The 25,291-nt window shown below is 38.7% G+C and overlaps 1 protein-coding gene and 1 long non-coding RNA gene across 2 annotated transcripts in view; one reads left to right on the forward strand and one right to left on the reverse strand.

Annotated features, from left to right (window-relative positions):
• FER (FER tyrosine kinase) overlaps positions 1-18,444 on the forward strand; it is a 401,294-nt gene extending 382,850 nt beyond the window's left edge. The window contains exons 17-19 of the mRNA XM_029942680.1: positions 223-377; positions 17,980-18,102; positions 18,195-18,444. Of these exons, the coding sequence (XP_029798540.1) occupies positions 223-377; positions 17,980-18,102; positions 18,195-18,340 (424 nt within the window). The 3' untranslated portion in view covers positions 18,341-18,444. The remainder of the gene's footprint in view (positions 1-222; positions 378-17,979; positions 18,103-18,194) is intronic.
• Positions 18,445-21,839: 3,395 nt separating this feature from the next.
• LOC115293688 overlaps positions 21,840-25,291 on the reverse strand; it is a 65,369-nt gene continuing 61,917 nt past the window's right edge. The window contains exon 3 of the long non-coding RNA XR_003909559.1: positions 21,840-22,068. This is a non-coding gene — a long non-coding RNA (uncharacterized LOC115293688). The remainder of the gene's footprint in view (positions 22,069-25,291) is intronic.

Genomic DNA, 25,291 nt, shown 5'->3' on the forward strand with positions numbered 1-25,291 from the left:
GTGCCTAGCAAATTAGCATGGGGCCTGTTCCCTATGCAAATATTCTCACTGGTGATTCTTACCTGTGACAGAAAAGATGAGAAGGACTGGTAAATCACAAGCATTCTTAACCTCATTATAAATACATTGCAAATGTAAAAATGCAAAGTGTGGAAGTCATAAATGTGAAAGCAGCTTTCAATTTGTTTTAATAGGTATTTTCTATGTCTTATTGTAACCTAGGGATCTTGCTGCAAGAAACTGCCTGGTAGGTGAAAATAATGTTCTGAAAATCAGTGACTTTGGAATGTCTCGTCAAGAGGATGGTGGAGTGTATTCATCTTCTGGCTTAAAGCAGATTCCCATTAAATGGACAGCACCAGAAGCTCTTAATTACGGTAAGAATAGACTCTGCTTTTCTTTCTGATGGTAAAAATGTACTCTATCAGCGCAAAACATTCACAAGCTACGTTGCAGGAGTAGAGCCAAGCCCAAGGTAGAATGATTTGAAAATAAACACGATAATGTTTAAATGTTCTTGTACTTACACATGAGCAGAAACCTAATTCATTGGCCTTTTTTTAATCAAATTTCTATATGTAAGATTGCTAGATTTAAAAGATGGATATTCTTCCAAGCACTTTTAAATATGGCTGTATATCTGAGGGGGTTTAACTTCACTTTTGCTTCACTCTACAATTTGACTATTAAAGGGTTGTTGTGGCTCTGGACCATTGCTTTTGGATATCTTCTAATTGGTCCATTTACCTCATCTAATATGTTTTAAATTTTTTTTTTTTTTTGAGAGAGAGAGGGAGACACAGAACATGAAGCAGGCTCCAGGCTCTGAGCTGTCAGCCCAGAGCCTGATGTGGGGCTTGAACTCATGAACCGTGAGATCAGGACCTGAGTTGAAGTCAGAAGATCAACTGACTGAGCTACCCAGGCACCCATAATAATAGGTTTTAAAATACTGTCAACTCTGCAGTTTCTCACTCTGAAAACTGACATGGTTTCTGATCATTTTAGTCTCTGGAACTTGTATAAATGTTGGAGGGAGAGATGGGGTTACATTTTAAAACAGCAGGGAGTTTTTTGTGAGTCATCACAAATGGAAATAAATACAGGTTGTGTTACGTGTGGTTGGGATAAAATGGGCTGTAACAAGATAGGTGACAGTTCACAAATTAAAAGGAGAGAGATTGTGCCTTAAGTGAAGTTATAAATGACATTCTCACTAAGGAAGCATCATGTGATCCATGGGTTGGTGAATGGATATATAGTATGTTTTGCATTGAAGTATCATTAACTGACTATTGATTTAAGATGAAAATTTACTTCATCACAAGAAATAATAAGGCATTTATAAATGCCTCAATTCAATACTTAAAAAAGCTTTTAAGTGAGGTAAAATTTATATAAAATTAACCATTTTAAAGTGAATAATTCAGTGGTATTTAATACAGTTCAGAATGTTGTACGACCACTACCACTTTCTAATTCTAACATTTTCATCACTCCACTATAATACCCTTTACCCATTCATTCCCCATTCTTCCTTTCTCTGTAGCCATTGGCGACCACATGTCTACTTTTTGTTGCTATGGATTTACCTATACTGCATATTTCATATAAGTGGAATCATACTATATGTGACCTTTTGTGTGTGGCTTATTTTACTTTCATGTTTTTGAAGTTCATCCATGTTGTAGCATTTATAATTAACCCGGTTCTTTTTAATGGCTGAATAATACTCCATTGTATATATTGACAATTTATCCATTCATCTGTTGATTCATATTTGAGCAGTTTTTACCTTTTGGCTACTGTGAATAGTGCTGCTATGAACATTTGTCTATAAGGATTTCAGTACCTACTATTAGTTATTCTGGATATACACTAAAAGTGCTATGGTAATTCTGGGATTGGTTTTGAAGTTAGTCGGGGCTGCTTCAGACAGTAGGATCTGTTTTGGAGACTAATGATACTACGGAGAATATGCTGTATGGAGTTGTCATTACAAGAAATTGACTAAGTTGTTCTAGTTCCCAATAATGAAGTTTTTTAACTTAACACTAGGATACTAATCCTCTAATTTGTCTTCTCATGTGCTAGCAAGAGAAATGTTTATAAGCTTTCTAATGATCAGAGACTAATTCCACAGAATCTAGAGAAAATGTCAGCCCTGCTATTTTCCTCAGTGATATTACTCTAAGATTATATTCCTGTGAGTAACAATCACAGGATAAAAAATTTGTTATTTATGCAGAGGTTTTCTTTAAATGACAAAACACTGTTAATCCCTTCTCGTTCTTACAATATCGCTACGCAGGGGCTGGGACTGGACTTGAGAGCCGGGCTTCAGGGTCTCCCTAGAGTTTGTTATAACTCTGTTGGCCAGATCTTTTTCACTGCCTGTGAAAGTCCTTTTACTGTTAATCAGTTATGCCAAGTAAAATTTTGCCTTTCAATCAGAATCTATTGTAGTTGAATTTCAAGCTGACTGAAGTATTTACAAATCAAAATTCTACTTTCAAATAGCTCTTAGAACCTGCCCTATAGCATTTGAAATAATAATAAGGGGTATAAAGCTCTTTGGTTGGCAATGAGGGAGATTTTGTGGCATCTTTAATATTACCTTAATACAATGCAGAATAATTTACATGACAAAGGAGGGGAGATTTTAACGGTAGATGAGGAAGACATCTAGAATACTTATTACCCAACCCAGTAAGGGAGTCCATCAGAGTTTAACAAGAGTAAAAAATATAAGTATCTATTGAAAACCCTATTTCTTGTTACAATTCTTTCATGTTTTATGCAAATACTGTTTTATGAGTGGTGGTAAAATTTTGCCTCCTCTCCCAAGGTCTTTTCTTTCCCTGATTCTTTTTCTTCTCTCTTGCCTCAGAGGAACTGAAGTACTGCCCAAGGTTCTCATGACATGTGGGGGCAAGTTTGATGGAAAAAATCTTTCAGTCTAAGGAACCTCTCAGAAATGTTGCCTAATGGCCATAGAGTTAAACTTAACTTTCACCATTATTTTGTCATTACTATTGCTGTCATTTAATTTTTTTAATGACAAATATACTTGCTTTTGTAATCAAGCAATAGCAAAGGGCTTACAGTGACATGTAGGCCCCTCTTTCTGCCTTTTTAAACACAGAGCGGTAGCATACTCCATAGCCTCTTCAGCACAGGTTGCTGCCATCCTCAATATAGCTGTTACCAAAACTACTTGTAGAGGGCAAATAGGGTATTCCCCTGCAACTCAGAAATAATCAAAGAAAATTGCAAAAGACATTTTTTCTTTTTGTCACTTAAGAATTTGGGGCTGATGCATCCTCTAATTAGCATGACATAACTAAGCACTCTGACATGAGAGGGAGGCGAGGTTTATAGTGAAAAGAGTCCTGGGTCAACCACCAGGGCCAGATTTCCACCGGTTACGTCATTAGTTGCATGACCTTGGCAAGTCATCTGCCTCTCTGCCTATGATTTCTAATTTGCAAGGTGAGGAGATAGTACCTTTCCCATGTGAGGGTATTTTGAGGCTCAAATGAGATGGAAAAGTAGCAAAATTCTGTACAACTGCAAGTTACTTTTAGCCCATTAAAATTGCCCAATAAGGTTCTGGTTCAAGATGACAATCTGGGAAGATCCCTAAGTCACACCTCCTCTCACAGGTACAGCAAATCTACAGCTACCAATGGAACAATTTTCTCAAATATAATTCTTTCCAGCCACCTGAGAGGGCAAGCACATTCTGCCCCTGTTGTGTTCCAGGGCACCAGTATCTCTCAGAAAAAAGCTCTTACACATACCTGGTGCCCCAGTTTTTGGGGCTGCCGTCCAGAGAATGCCCCTTGATCTGGCTCTAGTGACCAAGCGGGACTTGCATTCCTGAGTCCCACAGGACTGTATCTAGGGAGAGAGCTCTTGGCAAGCTACCATTCCTCAAGGGACTGCACTAACAGCTGACTATGAAAGAAACTTATTATCCTGAGCGGGAGCATCAGACTGAGAGACACTCTTCAGATGTGGCACAATTCAGAGGCTCAGGTAACACAGACTGCGGACCATCTTTTTACTGTCCCTCTGCCTCATTCCACCTTGCTGGGATCTCCCAGAAAGGGGCATATGCACTCATTTGGAGCCTGAGTTTTTGCAACTGCTGCCCAGGAGATAACTCCAGATCACCTGGCTCTGGTGGCAGTGGGACTTACATAGGATTGTGGGACGTTGGCCAAGAGCTTCGGCTCTGGCTGCAAATCAAACTCAATGTTGGTGCTGAGATTCTTTCGGACATTGATAGTTCTAGGAACACCCTCAACTAATGTGAGCTATTAACAACAAAATAGGCTACATGGGCAATCACAAAGATTTGAAGACAACAAAGACCTAGACCAAGGTTGATTGATGGCATTCCTGTATTACATGACGCTACCTCTTCAAGACTGGGAGAGGTGGTTCTTTCATTTAATGCATAAAAACCAACACAGAAAGTCAAGCAAAATGAAAACACATTGAAATATGTTCTAAATGAAAGAAAAAATAAAACTTCAGAAAAAATCTTTTAGTCAAACAGAGATAAATGATTTACCTGATAAAGACTTCAAAGTGGTGATCACAGAGATGCTTACCAAACTGAGAAGAACAGATGAACATAGTGAGAAACTTCAGTGAAGAGATAGAAAATCTAACAAAGTACCAAACACAAGTCACAAAGCTGAAAAATGGAATAATACACTGGAGGGGTTTGCCAGGAGACTAGATGAAAAGGTCAGTTACCTTGAAGATAGAGCAATGGAACTCACCTACTCAGAGCAGCAAAAAGAATTTTAAAAAGTGAAATTAACTCAAGGTACTTGGAGGACACCATCAAGCAGACTACCATGTGTATTATAGAATTCCCAGAGGAAGAAGAGGGAGAGTAAGGAATAGAAAACTTATTTGAAGAAACATTGGTTAAGAACTTCCCTAATTTATGGGTGCCTGGGTGGCACAGTCGGTTAACCATCCAACTTCGGCTCAGATCATACATGATCTCATGGTTTGTGGGTGCGAGACCCATGTCAAGCTCTGTGCTGACAGTTCAGAACCTGGAGCCTGCTTTGGATTCTGTGTTTCCCTCTCTCTCTGTCCTTCCCCTGCTCATGCTGTCTCTCTCTCTCTCTCTCTCTCAAAAATAACATTAAAATACAAACTTCCCTAATTTAGAGAAGAAAACAGATATCCAAGATCTGGGGGCACACTAGGTTCCAAACAGAGTGAACCCAAAGAGACCTATACCAAGACACATTGTAGTTAAAATGTCAAAGTTTAAAGATAAGGAAAGAATCTTAAAATCAACAAGAGAAAAGCAAATTGTTACGTACAAGAGAGCCCCCATAAGACTGTCAGCAAATTTTCTGGCAGAAACTTTACAGGCCAGAAGACAGTAGCACAATGTACTCAGAGTGCTGAAACTAAAACCTTTGCAACCAACAATGTTCTGCCTGGCAAAGTTACCATTCGGAATTGAAGGAGAGACAAAGAGTTCTCCAGACCCGCAAAAGCTAAGGAGTTCATCACCACTAAACCAGCCTTATAAGAAATGTTAAAAGGACATCTCTAAACGGAAAAGAAAGCGTGCTTATTAGTAACAAGGAAACACACAAAAGTACAAATCTCACTGTTAAAGGTAAATATATAGTAAAGGTAATAGATTCATCATTTACAAAGCTAGTATGAAGGTTAAAAGCAATAGTAACTAACAATAACCACAAAATAAAAAGATGTCAACTGTGACATCAAAAACAAAATGTTGTAGGGGAGAGTATTTTTTGGAGCTTTAGAGTCCATTCAACCTTGTTATCAACTTAAAATAGACTGTTATAAATATAGGTTGTTTTATATAACCTTCATGGTAACCACAAAGCAAAAAGCTTTTGTTGATACACAAGAGATAATTAGAAGGGAAATTTAAGCATACCACTAAAGAAAAGTCATCAAACCACAAAGGAAAAGAACAAGAGAAAAATAAAGAACAGAGAGGAATTACAAATAGCCAAAAGGCAATTAACACAATAAGTACAAAAGTATCAACAATTACCTTAAGAGTAAATACACTAAATTCTTCAATCAAAGGACACATACTGGCTGAATGTATAAAAAGAAAAAGAAAAACAAGTTCATCTATATGCTGCCTACCAGAAACTCACTGCAGATATAAGGACATACACAGACTCAAAGCAAACGGACAGGAAAAGGTATTTTATGCAAATTTAAATCAAAAGAAAGCTAAGGTAGTTATGCTTATATCATACCAAATAGGCTTAAATACTGTAATCAAGGACAAAGGGCATCACATAATGTTAAAGCAGCCAATATTTATGTAGCCAATATAGACTCAGCTAAATGCATAAAGCAAGTATTAACAGTAAAGGGAGAAATAGACAGGAATAATGTAGATGACTTCAATACACCACTTACATCAATGGATAGATCATCCAGACTGAAAAATCAGTAAGGGAAGATGGGCCTTAGTTGACACACTGGACCAGATGGACTATATAGACATATACAGAACATTTCATTCCAAACCAGCAGAATACACATCCTTCTCAAGTGCACATGGAACATTTTCCAGGACAGATCATATCTTAGGCTACAAAACAAGTCTTAATAAATTTGATAGAAATCAGATTAAGCATCTTTTCTGACCACAGTGGTACGAAATTTCACAATTTCTGGGACATTAAACAACATGCTACTGAAAAAACAGTGGGTTAAAGAAGAACTCAAAAGAGCAATCAGAAAATACCTTGATTCAAATCAAAATAGAAATACACCATACCAAAACTTACAAGATGATGCCAAAGAAATCCTAAGAGGGAAGTTCATGGGAATAAATAAAAAGAAAAATCTCTTAACATTAAATATCAAGTAACTAGAAAAAGAAGAAAAAATGAAACCCAAGGAAGGAAATAGCAAAGAGCAGAGCAGAAATAAATAGAGACAAAAAATAAGAAAATAAACAATGAAACTAGGAGCTTGTTCTCTGGGAAAAAAAAATAAACAAAATTGGCAAACGTTCAGCTTGACTGACCAAGAATAAAGAGAGAGGACTCAAAACCAGAAATGAAAGAGAAGTTGCAGCTGATGCCACAGAAGTGCCAAGACTACTATGAACAATATGCCAACAACAAATGGGCAAAGTAGAAGAAAGATATTGCTAAAAATCTACAAGATACCAAGACTGAATTATGAAGAAGATAGCTGCAAAATTCCTCAACAAAAGTTTAGCAAACCAAATTCAATAATACATTAAGAGGTTATATACCATATTCAAGTGATATTTATTCCAGGGATGCAAGAATGTTTTAATATTCACAAGTTAATCAATGGGATATGCCATATTAACAAAATGAAGGATAAAAAATTACCTCAATAGATGCATAAGAGCTTTTGAAAAAATTCAACATCCATTTATGATAAAATCTCAACAAATTGGGTGTAGTCCCTGGGGGCTCCTGGGAGGCTCAGTCGGTTAAGCATCCAAGCTTCGGCTCAGGTCATGATCTCACAGTTCATGGGTTCAAGCCCTGCATTGGGCTCTGTGCTGACAGCTAGCTAAGAGTCTGGAATCTGCTTCAGATTCTGTATCTCCCTCCCTCTCTGATCCTTCCCTGCTTGCATTGTCTCTATCTCTCAAAATTAATTAAAAAATTAAAAAAAATTTTTAAAAACATATCTGAACTTAATATAGGCCACATATGACACAAACCTACAGCTAACATCATATTCAACAATGAAAAGCTAAAAGTTTTTCTAAGATCAGGAACAAGACTGAGCCCCACTCTTACCACTTTTTTTAAACATACTGTTGGAAGTTGTAGCCATGGCAATTAGGTAAGAATAAAATAAGGGGTGCCTGGGTGGCTCTCAGTTAAGCATCCAACCCTTGGTTTGGGCTCAGGTCATGGACTCATGGTTTTCAAGTTCGAGCCCCATGTCAGGCTCTGTGCTGATGGTGCAGAACCTGCTTGGGAATCTCTCTCTCTAGTTCTCTCCCCCTCCCCCACTTACACACACACACACACACACACACACTCTCTCTCTCTCTCTCTCTCTCTCTCTCTCTCTCTCTCAAAATAAATAAACTTAAAAAAATAAAAATAAAAAGCACCCCAAGTGGAAAAGTAAAATTATCACTATTTTCAGATGACATTATTATATAGGGAAACCCTAAATACTCTACCAATGAACTATTAGAACTAATTACTGAATTTAGTAAAGTTGCAGGGTACAATATACAAAAATATTTTGCATTTCTATACTTTAAAATGAACTATTAGAAATAGAAATTAAGAAAGCAATCTTATTTACAATTGCATCAAAAAGACTAAAATATGAATAAATTTAATATAGGAGGTAAAAGAGTTGTACACAAATACTGTAAGATGTTAATGAAAAAATTCAAGACTATACAAATAAATGGAAAGATATTCCATGCTCCTGGATTACGAAATTAATATTGTTAAATGTCTGTACTACCCAAAGCAATCAACAGATTTAATGCATTTCTGACAGAAATAAAACCAACAATTCTAAAACTTGTATGGAACCACAAAACACCATCAACAGTCAAGGCAATATAGAGAAAGAACAAAGTTGGATGTATTGTACTCCCTGATGTCAAACTGTCCTAAAAAGCTATAGAAATCAACAGTATGATACTGGCATAAAAAGATACATAAACCAATGAACCAGGAGGGCACAGAAATAAACCCATGCATATATGGTTAATCAGTTTAAAACAGAGGAGCCAACAGTATATAATAGGGAAGGGACAGTCTTTTCAAAAACTGGTGCTGGGAAAACTGCACAGTCATATGCAGAAGAATGAAATGGGACCACAGTCTTATATCATATGCAAAAAGTAACTCAAAATGGACTTAAGACTTGAACGTAAGACTCAAAATCACAAAACTCCTAGTAGTAAACATAGCCAGTAATTTCCTTGACTTGGTCTTGGAAATAATTTTTGGATTTGACACCAAATGCAAAGGCAGAAAAAGCAAAATAAAGTAATAGGACTACATCAGACTAAACGTTTCTGCGCAGCAAAGGAAAGCATCAACAAAAGGAAAGACAACCTATTAAATGGGAGAAAATATTTGCAAATCATTTATCTGATGAGAGGTTATAATATCCAAAGTATATAAAAGAATTTATACAACTCAGTATCAAAAAACAAATAATTAAGAAATGGATCTGAATAGACAGTTTTCCAAAGAAATATAGTATAGCCAATAAGTATATGAAAAGATGCTCAACATCACTAATTATCAGGAAAATACAAATCAAAAACACAATGATATACATGCCCCAGATGTCCTAGGACACGGGGGGCAGGGGAGGGGGAAGGCTGTGGTTTAAAAGAGCAACTAGAATATAAAGGATCCAGCTCTGTAACTCTACAAAAGGGCACAGAAGCTGCTGGAGCACTCTCCAGATCAGAGGGGCCAGCAAGTGCCATAGTTTGGATTCCCCTGCACTTTGATAGCCAGCCTGCCTCACTGAACCCTGAACCCCTAGCCCACATGAGCCCAAACCCTAACAAGGCAGCCCCAGTGCAGCATACACCAGGGTGCCCCTGCTTAGTGCCCATTCCATATCCAGCTGTCTCACCAAGGTGGCCCAGGTGCAGTGCATCCTGAGCACACCAGGCCCATACTACTCTGGCTCCAGATGACTTAGTAGGGCACTCCTGGTGCAGAGTGCCCCAGGACTCCGAAGCCCACACCTTTCCCTGGTTTTAGCCCCAGCACCTGGATGCCCCCTGCATAGAGCAACCCAGGACTCCAGGCCCATGACTCCCTCAGTTTCAGCCACCTCACCAGAGTACCCTCTGCCTGCACTGAGCACCCCAGCCTTATTCCCACTCTAGCCTCAGCTCTTTGGCCCAGGTGACCTCTGTGTGCAGAGCCCAGGACTACTCTAGCCCATTACTACTTAAGCTTCAGCTATCCTGCCAGAGCACCCTCTGTTCAGAGATCCTGGGATGGCTCTGGCCCATAACCACTTCAGCTACAGCCATCCCAGCAGGCAAGTCCAGCACAGTGGCAGGACCCACCAGCCCACATCAGCCAGTGCTCCAGCAGCCAGCCAAAGTCACCAGACACACACAGTCTACAGAGGGACTGACCATACACAAGACCATTTACTCAAATTTAGGAGACAGCTATGTTGCCTCATTCATATAAACAAATACAGGAAGACAGGCAAAATGAGGAGACAGAGGAAGATGCCCCAAATGAAAGAACAAAACAAAACCTCAGAAAAATAACTAAATGGGGGAGCCTGAGTGGCTCAGTAAGTTGAGCATCTGACTTTGGTTCAGGTTGTGATCTCACAGTTCATGAGTTCGAGCCCCACATTGGGCTCTCTGTTGTCAGATCAGAGCCCACTTCAGATCCTCGGTCCCTTCCCCTACTTGCACTTTCTCTCAAAAGTAAAATAATAATAAGAATAAACATTAAAAAAAAAAAAAGAAAAAAAGAGCTAAATGAAATGGAGATAACTAGTCTACTTGACAGAGTTCAAATGGTGCTCACCAGACTAGAGAAGAGTGAATAAGCTTTGTGAGAACTTCAGTAAGAGATAGAAAATGTAAAAGAGAACCAATCAGTCAAAGAATACAATAGCCAAAATGAAAAATGCACCAGAGGGAACCAACATAAATTTAGATGATGAAGAAGAACAGATCAGTCTGGAAGACAGGGTAATGGAAAGCACCCAAGCTGAAAAGCAAAAAGTAAAAGAATTTTTCAGGGAGGATAGGTTAAGGGATTGTAATCCTGATTTTAATATCAAGCAAACAAATATTCGCCTTATAGAGGTTCCAGAAAGAGAAGAGAAAGGGGCAGAAAACCTATTTCAAGAAATAATAACTGAAAACTTACCTAACTTGGGGAAGGAAACAGACATCCAGTTTCAGGAAGCAAGAGAGCGCCAAACAAGATAAACCCAAGGAGATCCACACCATGATACACATAATTAAAATTGCAAAGATTAAATATAAAGAATTTTTAGGGGCACCTGGGTGGCTCAGTCCGTTAAGCTCTGACTTCAGCTTAGGTCATGATCTCACGGTTTGTGGGTTTGATCCCTGTGTCGGTCTCTGTGCTGACAGGTAGCTCAGAGCCTGGAGCCTGTCTACAGACTCTGTATCTCCCTCTCTCTCTGACCTTCCCCTGCTCACACTGTCTCTCTCTGTCTCTCTAAAAATAAATAAATAAATAAACATTTAAAAAATTTTTTAAATAAAAAAATATAAAGAATTTTTAAAGCAGCAAAAGAAAAGCAACATATAATATATAAGGTTATTGGCTTATTTTTTAACAGAAATTTTGCACACCAGAAGAGAATCACATGATATTTAAAGTGCTGAAAGGAAAAAACCTACAATCAAGAATACTCAACCTGGCAAGGTTATCATTCAAGGAGAAATATAGTTTTCCAAACAAAAGTTAAAGGAGTTTATCACCAGTAATCTGGTCTTACAAAAAAATGTTAAAGGGACTTCTTTAAGTGGAAAAGGACATAATTAGAAGAAAATTATGATAGGAAAGGATAATACTTACATACGACAAAATAGACTTTAAAAGAAGATAACAGACAAAGAAGGACAATACATAATAATAAGAGGATCAAGCCAACAAAAGGATATAACAATTGTAAATATCTACACTCCCAAATTTGGGGCACCTAAATTCATAAAGCAAATATTAACAGACATAAAGGGAGAAATTCATAATACAGTAACAGTAGGGAACTTTAACAGCCTATCTATATCAATGGATAGATCATTCAGGCATAAAATCAATAAAGAAACAATTTGAATAACACAATAGACCAATGAACTTAACAGATGTATACAGAACATTCCATCCAAAAACAACAGAATACACATTTTTTTTCAAGTACACATGGAACATTCTCCAGAATAGATCACATTAGGCCACAAAAGAAGTTTCAATAAATTTAAGAAGACTGTATCATATCATGTATCTTTCTGATCACCACAGTATGAAACTAGAAACCAATTCTAAGAAAAGCATAGGAAAAACACAAACACATGGAGCCTGAACATGCTACTAAACAAGCTATGATTCAATGAAAAAATCAAAGAGGAAGTAAAAAATACATGGACATGATGATGCGGTGGCTGGGTGGCTCCGTCAGTTAAGGTCATAACCTCACAGTTTGTGAGTTTGAGCCCCACATCAGAGCCTGCTTTGGATCCTGTGTGTGTGTGTGTCTCTCTCTGCCCTTTCCCTGCTATCATTCTCTCTCTTTCTCAAAAAACAAACATTATAAAAACACATGGATACAATGAAAATGAAAACAATGCTTCAAAATCTTTGAGACACAGAGAAAGCAGTTCTAAGAGGGAAATTTATAGCAATACAGGTCTTCCTCAAGAAACAAAAAACAAATCTCAAATAAGCAATCTGCCCTTACCCCTAAAGTAATACGAAAAGAAAACCATGCAAAGCCCAGAGTTAGTAGGAAAAAAAGGAAATAATAAAGATCAGAGTAGAAGCAAATGAAATACAGACTTTAAAAAGCAATAGAAAAAAAAATCAATGAAACCAAGATCTGGCTTAATGAAAAGATCATCAAAATTGCTCAATCTTTAGCCAGACTCATCAAGATAGAGTACCCAAATAAATAAAATCAGAAATGAAAGTGATGGAACAACCAAGATGACAGAAATACAAAGGATTATAAGAGAATACTACAAAAAATTACACATACAATAAATTGGACACCTTAAAGAAATGGATAAATTCCTAGAAGTATATTATCTTCTAAAACTGAATCAGGAACAGATAGAAACTCTGAACAGACCAATTGCCAGTAACTAAATTGAATTGGTAATCAAAAAACTCCCAACAAACCTAAGTCTAGAACTAGATGGATTCACAGGCGAATTCTACCAAACATTTAAATAAAAATTAATACCTATATTTCTCAAACTATTCCAAGAAACAGAGGAGGAAAGAAATTCTATTAGGCCAACATTATCGTCATACCAAAACCAGACCAAGACACAAAAATAGAAAACTACAGGCCTGATAAAGACTCAGAAACTCTCAACAAAACATTAGCAAACCATAGTCAACATTACATTAAAGGGATCATTCACCACAATCAGGTAGGATTTGTTCCAGGGGTGCAGGGATGGTTCAATATTCACAAATCAATCAATCTGAATGTTAGTGTGAACACCACACTAACAAAGGATAAGACTCATGATCATCTCAGTAGATGCAAAGAATGCCTTTTACCAAATTCAGTTCCACTCATGATTTAAAAAAAAAAAACCTCTTAACAATGTGGGTGTAGAAGGACCATAATCAAAACAATAAAGGCCATATATGAAAAACCCACAGCTAACATCATAGTCAATGGTAAAAACCTGAGAGCTTTTTCTCTAAGATAAATAACAAGAAAGACAAAGATGTCCATTCTCACCACTTTTATTCCACATGTTACTGGCAGTTCTAGCCATAGCCATCAGACAGGAAAAAAGAAAGGGCATCCAAGTTGGTAAGAAAGAAGTTAAACTGCCACTATTTATATATGATATGATACTACACACAGAAAACCCAAAAGACTACACCAAAAACTATTAGAATGGATACAAATTAACATACAGAAATCTGTTGCATTTTTATATGCTAACAACAAAGTAACATAAGGAGAAATTAAGAAAACAATTCCACTTAAAATTGCACTAAAATAATAAAATACCTAGAACAAAACTTAACCAAGGAAGTGAAAGATCTATATTTTGAAATTATAAAGCATTGATGAAAGAAATTGAAGATGACAAAAGCAAATGAAAAAACACACCATGCTCATGGGTTTGAAGAAATAATATTGTTAAAATGTCCATACTACCCAAAGCAATATACAGATTCAGTGCAATCTCAATCAAAATAACAATAGTATTTTTCACAGAACTAGAACAAATAATCCTAAAATTTGTTTAGAACCTCAAAAGACCATGAACAGCCAAAGCAATATTGAGAAAGAAGCACAAAGCGAGAAGTATCACAATCCCGGATTCCAAGATGTACTACAAAGCTGTGGTAATCAAAATAGTGTAGTACTAGCAAAAAGATAGATACATAGATCAATGGAACAGAAAAGAGTCCAGAAATAAACCCATGTTTATATGGTCAATTAATCTATAACAAAGGAGACAATGAGGAAAAGACCATCTACTTAATAAATGGTGCTAGGAAAACTAGCTAGCTTCAGCCATAAGAATGAAACTAGACCACTTTCTTCTACCATACAGAAAAACCAACTCAAAGACCTAGATGTGAGATCTGAAATCATAAAATGCTTAAAAGAAAACATAGGCTGTATTATTGTTGATACCAGCCTTAGCAACATTTTTCTATATTTATCTCCTCAGGCAAAGGAAGCAAGAGCAAAAGTGAACTATTGGGACTACACCAAAATACAAAGCTTCCTTACAGCAAAGGAAAACCATCAACAACACAAAAAGGCAGCCCACTGAATGGGAGAAGATATTAGCAAATGAGATATCTGATAAGGGGTTAATGAAGAACTTTCACTACTCAACACACACACACACACACACACACACACACACACACCATCTGATTAAATAATGGGCAGAGGACATGAACATTGGTTTTCCAAAGAAGACATACAGATGGCCAACAGACACATGACAAGACACTCATTATCACTAATCATCAAGGAAATGCAAATCAAAACCACAATGATTCATACACCTGTAAGAATGGCTAGAATCAAAACGAAATAACAAGTATTGGTGAGAATGTGGAGAAAAAGGAATCCTTTGCACTGTTGATAGGAATGTTAATTAGCACAGGAACTGTTGTAGACAGTTTAGAGTTTCCTCAAATAACTTAAAAAATATATGATCAATTAATTCCACTACTGTTTATTGGAAGAAAAAGCAAACACTCATTAGAAAAGATATATGTACCCCTTTGTTTATTGCAGCATTATTTACAATAGCCAAGGTATACAGCAATCTGAAGTGGGGTACTTGGTGGCTCAGTCGGTTGAGCATCTGACTTCACCTCAGATCATGATCTCACAGTCCACGGGTTTGAGCACCAGGTTGGGCTCTGCTGACAGCTTGAACCCTGGAGCCTGCTTCCATTCTGTGTCTCCCTCCCTCTTCTCTCTGCCTGTCTTCTGCTCACACTGTCTCTCTTCCTCTCAAAAATGAATATTTTTAAAAACTTTTAAAGAAGCAACCTAAGGCCCATTCATAGATGAATGGATAAAGATGATATGGGGTGTGTGTGTACCATTTGTGACATCACGGATGGATTTAGAACGTTTTATGATAAGTGAGTTAAGTCAGAGAAAGAATACCATATGATTTCACTTATTTGTTTAATCTAAAAATCAAAAAAGAAAAGCAGGAAAACACCCATAAACACAGAGAACAAACTGCTAATTGCCAGAGGGGAGATGTTTGGGAGATGGGTAAAATGGATGAAAAGGAAGGTCCAGACTACCTGTTATGAATGGGTACAGCATAGGGAATATAGTCAGTAGCATTGTTAATACCACTTTATTAAAAAAAAACACAGAGATCACGTCACACCTGTTGTAATGACTATAATCAAAAAGACAACACGTTTGCTAGGATGTGAAGAAAGGGAAACTTTGTACACTGTTGGTGGAAATATTTATAGAATAGCCACTATGGAAAACTGTAGGAAGATTCCTGAAAAAATTAAAAATAGAACTACCATATGATATAGCATTCCACTTCTGGGTATTTTTCTGAAGAAAAAAAACCACTAACTCAAAGAGATGTACACCCCATGTTCATTGCAGCATTATTTATGGCAGCTACATATGTAAATAAAGAGTCCAGTGACAGATAAATGCATAAACTATGGTATGCATGTACAATGGAATATTAGCCATTAAAACATAATATCTTGCCATTTGTGACAACACGGATGGGCCTTGGGCTCCTTAGGCTCAGTGAAACAAGTCAGATAAAGATATACACCATATGAACTCACTTTCACGGAAAATCCTTTTTTTTTTTTTTTTTTTTAAGATAACCAAGGTCATAGAAACAGAGAACAGATTGTGGTTGCCAGAAGTGGGGGATGGGTAAAATGGGTGAAGGGGGTCAAAATGTACAAATTTCTAGTTGTGAAATAAATAAGCTATGCGTATAAAAAGCACAACATGGTGACTATAGTTAATAATACTGTATTGTACATTTGACAGTTGCTAAGGCAGTAAATCTTTAAAGTTTTCCTTATAAGAAAAAAAAAATTTGTAACCAAGTATGGCAGTGAATGTCCAGTTAGACTTACTGTATTGATCATTTTGCAATATATACAAATATTGTTACATTGTACACCTGAAACTAATATGTGTATCAATTATACCTCTTTAAAATAAGTAGATAAATTTAAATTATAGTTTAAAATAAATTTAAAATATCCAGCAAAACCAGGTTCAAGGTTACAGAATTAGGTTATTAACTTTACTTCTGGAGCATGATCTTGGTTTATATACAACATGCCTTCCCTGATCTCTGCCCAGAGACTATCTTACAAAAAGAAAGAATTTGGCTCTACATACCTTTTACTTTCTTCAAGAATTAATTTTAATTATATTCATTGAATGACTTATATGAAAAGTATTAAATTACTGGATGGCAAACATGAAAAGAGTTGATATGCAGACAAGAAAACTAATCTTTCTGCCCAACAGCATAGTGAATTTCCATAATTACGCTCTAGTAAGAAGGAAGCTAACTCACACAGCTGGAGGGGTCGTCAGCAAGGACACACTAGACTGTGACGTCACAGCGGTTAACGCGCAGGCGTACTCTCACTCTCAGTTCACTTTATTCACGAAAGAGAAGAGGCCATCTTGTCTTAAAGTAACAAGACATTTTTAGCAGAGGGACATTTATAATCCTGTAGTGGCAGAGTTGAGGCGAATAGCTTCCAACGGAGATAGAAATGAAATCATTTAAGGATTCTTCTACCACTGCAAATCGGGTTTTGTTATGATAGTATATGTACTCTATGTAAAATTAAAATACAAAATTAAAAATACAAATATGTAGTGAAAGTCTTTAAGTTCTTAGCTTCTTGGAGAATGGAAAGGAGTTTCCTGCTTCCCTCCTTGATTTAATATCATCTCCAGAAGGTGTCTTGTGCTTTTATCTCCATGATTCTCTAGAAGACTACCCAAAAAAATGGAAGAAAAAAAAAAAAAAAAAAAGAGCTCAGCTCATGTAGCTCAGTAAAACAGGTGCACCAAGATATTTTGACAAAACAAGGCACCATGTAATTTAAAGAAGAAGTTTTTATCAACCAGCTATGTTAATTCTACCCTATTCAAAATACACAGGAAAAAATGCATTTTCCATAAATGAAACAGTGGAGAAAATGAGACTTTTAAGGATGTAGGAATCTGTAAACAGTGATGGGTAAAAAATTGAAGTTAAGGAACTTTTATTATTGCTGTCAGTCTTTGTAACTTTAATGGAAAGAAAATAACAGGCACAAGATAAAATTGCAGAAATCTGACTTAATCTCTTAGGCATTGATATGTACAAATTTATATCATTTATATATATTTATATACACTATCCTTCTCATTTAGACACCACAGGGAAAGTTAGCCTCCATGCTGGCTAAATCTTTGTTCTTGGTGGGGGTAAAGTGATTTGAAAGCTGGATTTGTTAAACTAGCAGCCTGAAGACTCTTACCAGTTGGTAATATTACTACTAGTTCTGGAAAGCCAAACTAGTGAAGAAATAAGATCACTAGTTATTGCATTCCTTTGGTAAGTTTAAATGTGCAAACAGGTGACTGACAAAGACCTGCATCACCAGAAATGCTTACCTGCTCACCCACTCACCCAATTATGGTTTTTTTGCCCCCCAGGAAGATACAGTTCTGAGAGTGACGTGTGGAGCTTTGGCATCCTCCTCTGGGAGACCTTCAGCCTGGGGGTCTGCCCATACCCGGGGATGACCAATCAGCAAGCACGGGAACAAGTGGAAAGAGGTAAACCCAAGGCCCCGGGGCAGCAGTCAGTGTGAACATTTGTATCTTCTCTCCATTCTAAATTCTCTGTTCTGTTCCCCTTGGATCTTCAGGATACCGAATGTCAGCCCCTCAGAATTGCCCAGAGGACATTTTTAAAATTATGATGAAGTGTTGGGATTATAAACCTGAAAACCGCCCCAAGTTCATTGACCTTCAGAAAGAGCTGGCTGTCATCAAGAGGAAAATCACACAGTGACGGATTAGTGCCAACAGGCTCCAGGACCTGGTTCTCCAGCAGAGTGACATGGTTCTTCTCATTAATGTTGACTTTATACCACATTACCTGCAACAGTTTTTTAAGGCGGTTTTTGTTATTGTTTTTTAAATATGTGCCACTTACAAAAAAAAGGGGGGGGGGGGCCAAAGGCAAATGTATTCAAGAAACAGACACTCCTACCAAGGGCTTTATGTGCTCACCACAGCAATCCTGCCATTTCAGGCCGTTGTAAATAGATAAGCACAGTCTCTCAGTGTGAGGGAAGATCAGGTCTTATTCACACCAGGACCACTGATGTTTCTTAAAGGTTTTCTACTTCAGGCACAGTCCATGGGCCGCTGTCCTATGCCACTGACCCTACTCAATCGGTGCTAAAAAGCAGCATTGGTGATGCCAGGTTTGCAGGATACATTCCAACCAAAGGTGGCTCTTTGCTCTGCCAAGCCAAGATTCTATTTGTAAACATCATTTTATAATGGGAATTAGTGGGACCTCTTAGGGGTTTTTTTTTTCCTTTTCTTTCTGGGCCAGAAATAAGTACAGTGTGAGCAGCATCACACTCCTGTATTATGAGTAAGGTGGTCGTTGCCCTTCTTCTGTGCCTGGGCTTTGGACAGTGATGCACAAGATCTCCCCAGAGACATTCTCTTAGGTCTGAAGCAGCAGCTGCTTTGGGGACTCCTGCCAGCCCGAAGGAAGCTGGAACGGGAGGGGCGGGAGGGGGAGCCGCTAGACCAGCAGTCTAGGAGGAGAGGAAATTAGTCAATCTGCCTTCTGATCAGAGTTATGCCTTTACACGCACACACACACTTTATGATCTGAATTCACAAGAAAAATTCTAAGGAATGTTTTTCAGAAGTTCATACTTAGGGATTTCTTAATGGCTCCAAAATCTTTTTCAAGAAACTACAAAGCACAAGTCCACAAAAATCACCGCCGACGTTTGGTTCCCTGCCTTCACCTCAGAGGAGGCGTCCTGGAATCCCATTCTTTTCACTTGTCTCAGTTTCCAGACTCAAGGACTTTCATGATTCTAGTTCATGAACACATCCGTGTGTGTACACACGTGCACTTGGGCCTGCGCGTGCACGCACGCACACAACCAATAAGGGGAGTGACGGTTAGTAAGTCGAGGGACAGCCCTTCTGTTTCCACTTCCCCCTCACCTACCCTTCCCCTGCTCCCTGGAAACCCTTATCCCAGCGGACAGGTACGCAGGCACGGTTCTGGGGATGCTTCCTGGGAACGACATGTGACACAGAGTTAAAAGCAAGATTGTGTCCAGCTGAATATTAGCTGCGTCCAGGGAAGCTTCCCCGTGTCCGTAGTTGCCGTTCAGGATAAATACGTGGGTAAGAGATGGTCACCTCAAGGGTCAGTGCGGCTTGGGAACTTTTAACAGGTGCTCAGGCCTGCGTCCAGATAATAGCACCTTAGTGTGATCAGTTGGTTATATCCATTGGGAGAGCTGATGGGATAGAAAATTCCTCCTGCCTTCGCTGGCTGCTCGCTGCCTACGAAGATCATGGCACGTAGCCAGTACCGTATAGGGTATAAAGGATAGAACTGTAGAGAAAAAAATGGCTCGTGTCTATCATTTCAATTTCCTTACAAGTTTTGTGCACGTTAGTTACTACATCCAGACTAAAACGAAAGCCTGATAAACTTGCCCTCAAGAATACATTGCGATATACAAAGCAACTCTTTAAAAGTCAGCATTGTCTTCCCTTCTGTCAAATGTGGTAAATAAACAGAAGCGTCTTTGGAGGGTATGTACTGTGGCAAATCAAAGCACAGACTCATTAATTAAGTGCTGTGGTCTTCGGGCACTTGCCAGCCTTCCAAAGACAGAGGAAGATGGGATGTTTTTATCCTTTGTCAGTATTTCCAAATGAATCTCTTCATAATATTCTTTGCTTAAAGAAAACAGCCTCTCATCACTTAGCGACCTCAGTGCTAAGCTCTCAGCAAGGAGAGAGAATGATAGTTTTGGCTTTAATTTTGTGAACAAGACCTGAAGCTGCTTCTTTGCATTCTGGTGTAAAGAATGAACATGGCATTGATATTTCACTCATCCTGGCTGTTAGCATTTGCAATTCACATCATAACTCTGTGCTTAAATTAAAGAAGCTTTTCAAAGCATCGTGACATCTGCAGCATTTAAATTCTGTTTTATTCTTTGTCCCAAAGTAGGCAGTGGTATAGTTCAGGATTAATAACACGTTGGGAGTCTTTCAGGATCAGTTGTATGGAATATTAAATTAAATATAGGCACATGCATTAAGGAAAACTTATGCAAACCATTTTTTACGGTTAATTTTGTTGTGCTTGGAGCATAATTTATTCATCCCTTCTGTCACTGATAATTATTGGAATTATGTACTTTAGGAGGCTAATCCATACCCAGAAAGCACACATATAAATACTGTTCTGAATTTGCAAGTTGATAGAGGCAAAGAAGGCTTACGAAATGCACAAAACCCTCTAACTTGTTCAGTAAGAAAACAGTAACCCAAATTGCCACTAGACGGGATGTAATGAAGCCAGGTCACAAATCTTCGTGTTGTTAATGGATTTTTCCAGCAGTTGCATCTGTCATTCCTATAGGGTTCCTGTTGTAATTCCTTCAGTTCCTGGGCACAGAGTGGGGGAGGGGGACAGAGAGGCCCAGGCATTTTTCGGTCTTGAATCACTAAGGAAACTATGACAAAATTTAGGTAGTTCATCATTTTTCCAGAAAAGAAATCTTTTAATGTTAACATTTATTACCAATATCTGAAACCTAAAATTAATTTTGTATTCTATACAATCTAAGGTTACTTCTCAAAGCCAATATGTTTTCTCTTCCAGAAAGATAATAATAAAGGATTAATAGGTTTTGTTTAAATTTCTCAAAAAAAATTTTTTTTAATGTTGGTTTATTTTTGAGAGAGACAGACAGAGACACAGAATCTAAAGCAAGCTCCAGGTTCTGGGCTGTCAGCACAGAGCCTGACACGGGGCTCGAAATCACGAATCGTGAAATCATGACCTGAGCCGAAGTCAGACACTTAACCAGCTGAGCCACCCAGGTGCCCCATATTTTGTTTAAACTTTTAAAACTAGAGGCCTCATTTCAGCCCATCCTGCCACTGAGTCCCCAGTGAAGGTCTCATGCAATCATTTCTCTTTTACCTCCCAAATTTAATACAAGCAATAGAGTTCTTCATCCATAGTTCACCCCTTTATCACAAATACAGTATTATTGAAACATCTGGACCAGCAGATCAGTATAAACTACAAAATTAACAGTACTAGCTACAGTTCAGTGCACATTTCACAGCTTTTTCATTTGAAGGTTATGTTTAGAAGAAAGGTTTTAATTTCCTGTAAGTCACAGTATGGTTTTTCTGTCTGTGTTATAATCCTATTTCGGTTTTGCCATATAGTTTTATATAAAGTTTGGTTAATACCACTAAAATAACTATGTGAGAGTCCGTCAAGAGCAAAGTGTTTTATTTATAATATATGCCCCACACTGAGCACCTTGTTGGTGGGATAAATATACAAATTATAATGCAAAAATCAATGACAGTCCACTGCTGTCGTTCAGAGGTGTATTGGGCACTCCACGTGAGCACGAATCCCGGTGAGCCATCAGCTGCCATGGGAGTGACAGCCGTGGGCAGTATGCTGGGTGGGCGCCATTTTCTGTGGCCAGGAGTTGTCTGAGGGGAGAGGGATATAATCAGAAAAGAGGCTCTTTGCCTCCGCCCTCTTCTTTTTTACACACACTCCCTTCACCACACCGCTGATACTTTAGATGTTTCTTATTAGCAGAACTGACTGTCCGGAAGCACTGTTCTGAGTTATATGAAGACTGACTTCTGTATTTAGGTCAGAGCCCTCATACAGAGCAGAGAGGAACACAGAACAGAATAAGCAACAAAGGGTGAGACATTGAAAATGACGCATCTTTTTGTATTAATATGTTGATTAAATGGAAACAAAGATTTTATATAAAAATGAGTTTATATTACATTTCCATTATACTATTAAGTTAGCATGAAAGTTTACCATTAAAATAAAGTTACCTCTTTTATTACTAACTCTGATTTGCTTATGCATACCAGAAATTTTTTATTAAATATTTTTATTTTATTTATTTTTCTGTTTCAGTTAGTTTGACATCAAGTCTGATACTATATTACTTGGGAGAATCCAGAACTGCATATTCATTTCTGCACAAGAAAATACCCATATACAAGATTACCTACTTGAAGGAGATACTGATAGTCTCAGAGTCCTACAAAATTCTCCTTTCAAGAATAATGGTTTAATACAGAAGACATTCTATAAACTATATATCTCAGCCTTAACTCAGTCTAAGGAAATACTTATTACCCCTTAAAAACCAGTCTACTGCCTCATACTGATTTCAAGATTAAATTCTGAATCGTTGAGTATAGACCTTAACGACTCACTTGGCTGGCGAATAAGAACTGAGAGTCTTAGGCGGTCGAGGAACCCCGCTGAACTAAATCCCCGTCACTTGCAACTGCACAGAAGTAATGAGCGTAGGCTTTAGCACGTCTGTGACTAAGGAGCTGGGGTGAGCATCGCAAAGGCAAGAGAGGAGACACCCCGGTATTCTCAGGCAGGATGCCGCACTAACAGTGGAGTAAGTCAAGTGGAACGGAGACTTGGACAGTGTCACTAGAAAGTCTGAGGAGACCATGCCTCCAGGCCAGATCCATCCCCAGAGAAAATGATAAAGATATAGGACCCAAAAGCAGCAAAAGAGGGCACTTGCCAGTGTGTACGGGGCCTTAGTGTGAGCAAAGCGAACACCTGTCCCTTGCATTTGGAGCAGTTTGACATCCGGAGCTCAGAGATGGCGCTGCTGGGAGATACATGCCGTCGCGGCCTTGCCAACTAGGATTTGGTCATAGATGTTCACACATTTCAAACACACTACTCAAAGTCTCTTTACATTTGCATTAGCTTTATATTTTTTTTAAACTAAGGCCACTAATTATTTGTACTCTGTATGAATTTCAAAGTATCTCATACATACCTCATACTAGGGTAGAAATCCTCAGTTGCGACAGGGCGTGGTCTCCTGAATGAGAGCACACTTGGACCAGCCTTATTTCACCTTTTGAGTAATGTTCACTAATTGGCTCTGTGAGTTACGCCGGGGGGGGGGGGGGGGGGGGGGGGGGGGGGGGGGGGGGACGTTGCTGGGAGGAGCTCTACTCTGGGGAAACATGGAGTTCTGCAGGGAAGTTGGAAAGTGCCAATTAAACAGCAATGTTTCTTCTCTTAGTACTAGTAACATTTGAGGGAAAAGAGTCCTAGAGACGTCACCAAGCCAGTCGTGGTGCAGCATGGCTGAGGTGACACAGAGGCTCACGTTCCAAAAAATAAATGCAGCGTCAATAAGAGAAAGCCAGGTCTCCAAAGTGGGCTTGAGGGGCTTCGTGCAGCACGTTATTACACATTACACTCCTCTCAAGTCTCTACAACATTCCTTAAAGGGCACTGAATTGGATATTGATTTGATTTCCTTGTACGCTCCTGATAATCTCAGGAGGAGGCCGCCGAGAAGGAGAACTACCCCGGCCCGGGCTTCTGCTCAGGCTGCAGAGTGCTTGGCGGCTCGGTGCTCTCCCGAAGCGGCGCGCGGACGTGGGGCAGGCGGCCCTGGAGGAGCACTGCTGGCAAAGCCCCTTTTTATTTTATTAAAGAAATCTTGTAGTAGGTGTCTGTGCCCGCAGCGTGAAGATTTGGCTTCCCTCCTTGCCAGCAAACTTTTACGAACCCTGAAACATGAATATTTATTTTACTCTAAATAGGTCTAAATTCTGAATTTCTAAACTATCTTCCCAAACATTACAAGTGCGACCAGCAGATTCAAGTGTCGCACAAAGTAACGTTCGAAGCGTTAGTAATGACCGTGGTAGCAGACTCTTACAGTATGTTTTCTCTCGGCTTTCTTCATTTAGGACGCTCTTCCTGAACAGCTGCCGTGTCCGCTACAGGGGACGTGGGGGGAGCGACTTTTTCTGTTCTGTTCGGTTGTTGTTGCTGCTGTTTAATTTCAATTGGTATTTCCTTTTCTCACATTCAGTTTCTTAATCCTTACTTAACCAAAACAGGAAAGCCTTTATCATCAGCTTTTATTGGATAGTGTCATAACTGCCCTCGACCAGAGTTTCTCCTCAGGTGCTCAGGAGGCCCTGCCTGGCAGGGAACTCCCGGGCATCCATTTCCCGAGCCCAACTGCCCAGCGACTATGGCAGAGGCCCCATGGCACATGCAGCTTAGAATACAGCTTAGTTGTTATCCTTGTGGGAGAGGCAGCGCAGTTGGGTGGCAGATGTGCCGTGATGAGTGACACTATCAATAGAGGATCTTGGGAGATTTTTCCCAGGACACAAAGGCGTGTCCAGGGAAGGAGCCTGCTGACTTGGCCAAGTAAGCTCAATACGTGATCTACTTGCCTCCAAAGAAATGTTAAAACACTAGCAATGATCACTTTATTTTAAACCCCTGGACAAATTCAATTTTTCCATTCCTTTCTTCCATGATACTAATTTTTGACATATTCTTCACATACCTTGGCAGTAAATGTCTAAAGTTATTTAAAATGTGCAATGTTAAAGAGTTTCTCCATAGATTCGGAAAACATGAAGACAAGTTCAGAATAAGGCAGCCCACCTAGATAGACAGACCCCGTAGCACCCCTGTGTTAAAACCTCAGCTCGACTCTCCATGTCCCCCAAAGCACCACCTCTCCTAAAGAGCCAAACCACACACCTTTCTCCCATTTGCTAAGAACATCTTTAATATCAGACTAAACACACTGTCGCTGCTATCCAAATGACATACTAAAAAGCCAGACTTTAGTCACCAGACAAACATAAATACTACTTCCCCCTATGTGCT

The sequence above is a fragment of the Suricata suricatta genome, chromosome 6, assembly GCF_006229205.1.
Source record: "Suricata suricatta isolate VVHF042 chromosome 6, meerkat_22Aug2017_6uvM2_HiC, whole genome shotgun sequence".
In the NCBI taxonomy this organism is placed as follows: Eukaryota; Metazoa; Chordata; class Mammalia; order Carnivora; family Herpestidae; genus Suricata; species Suricata suricatta.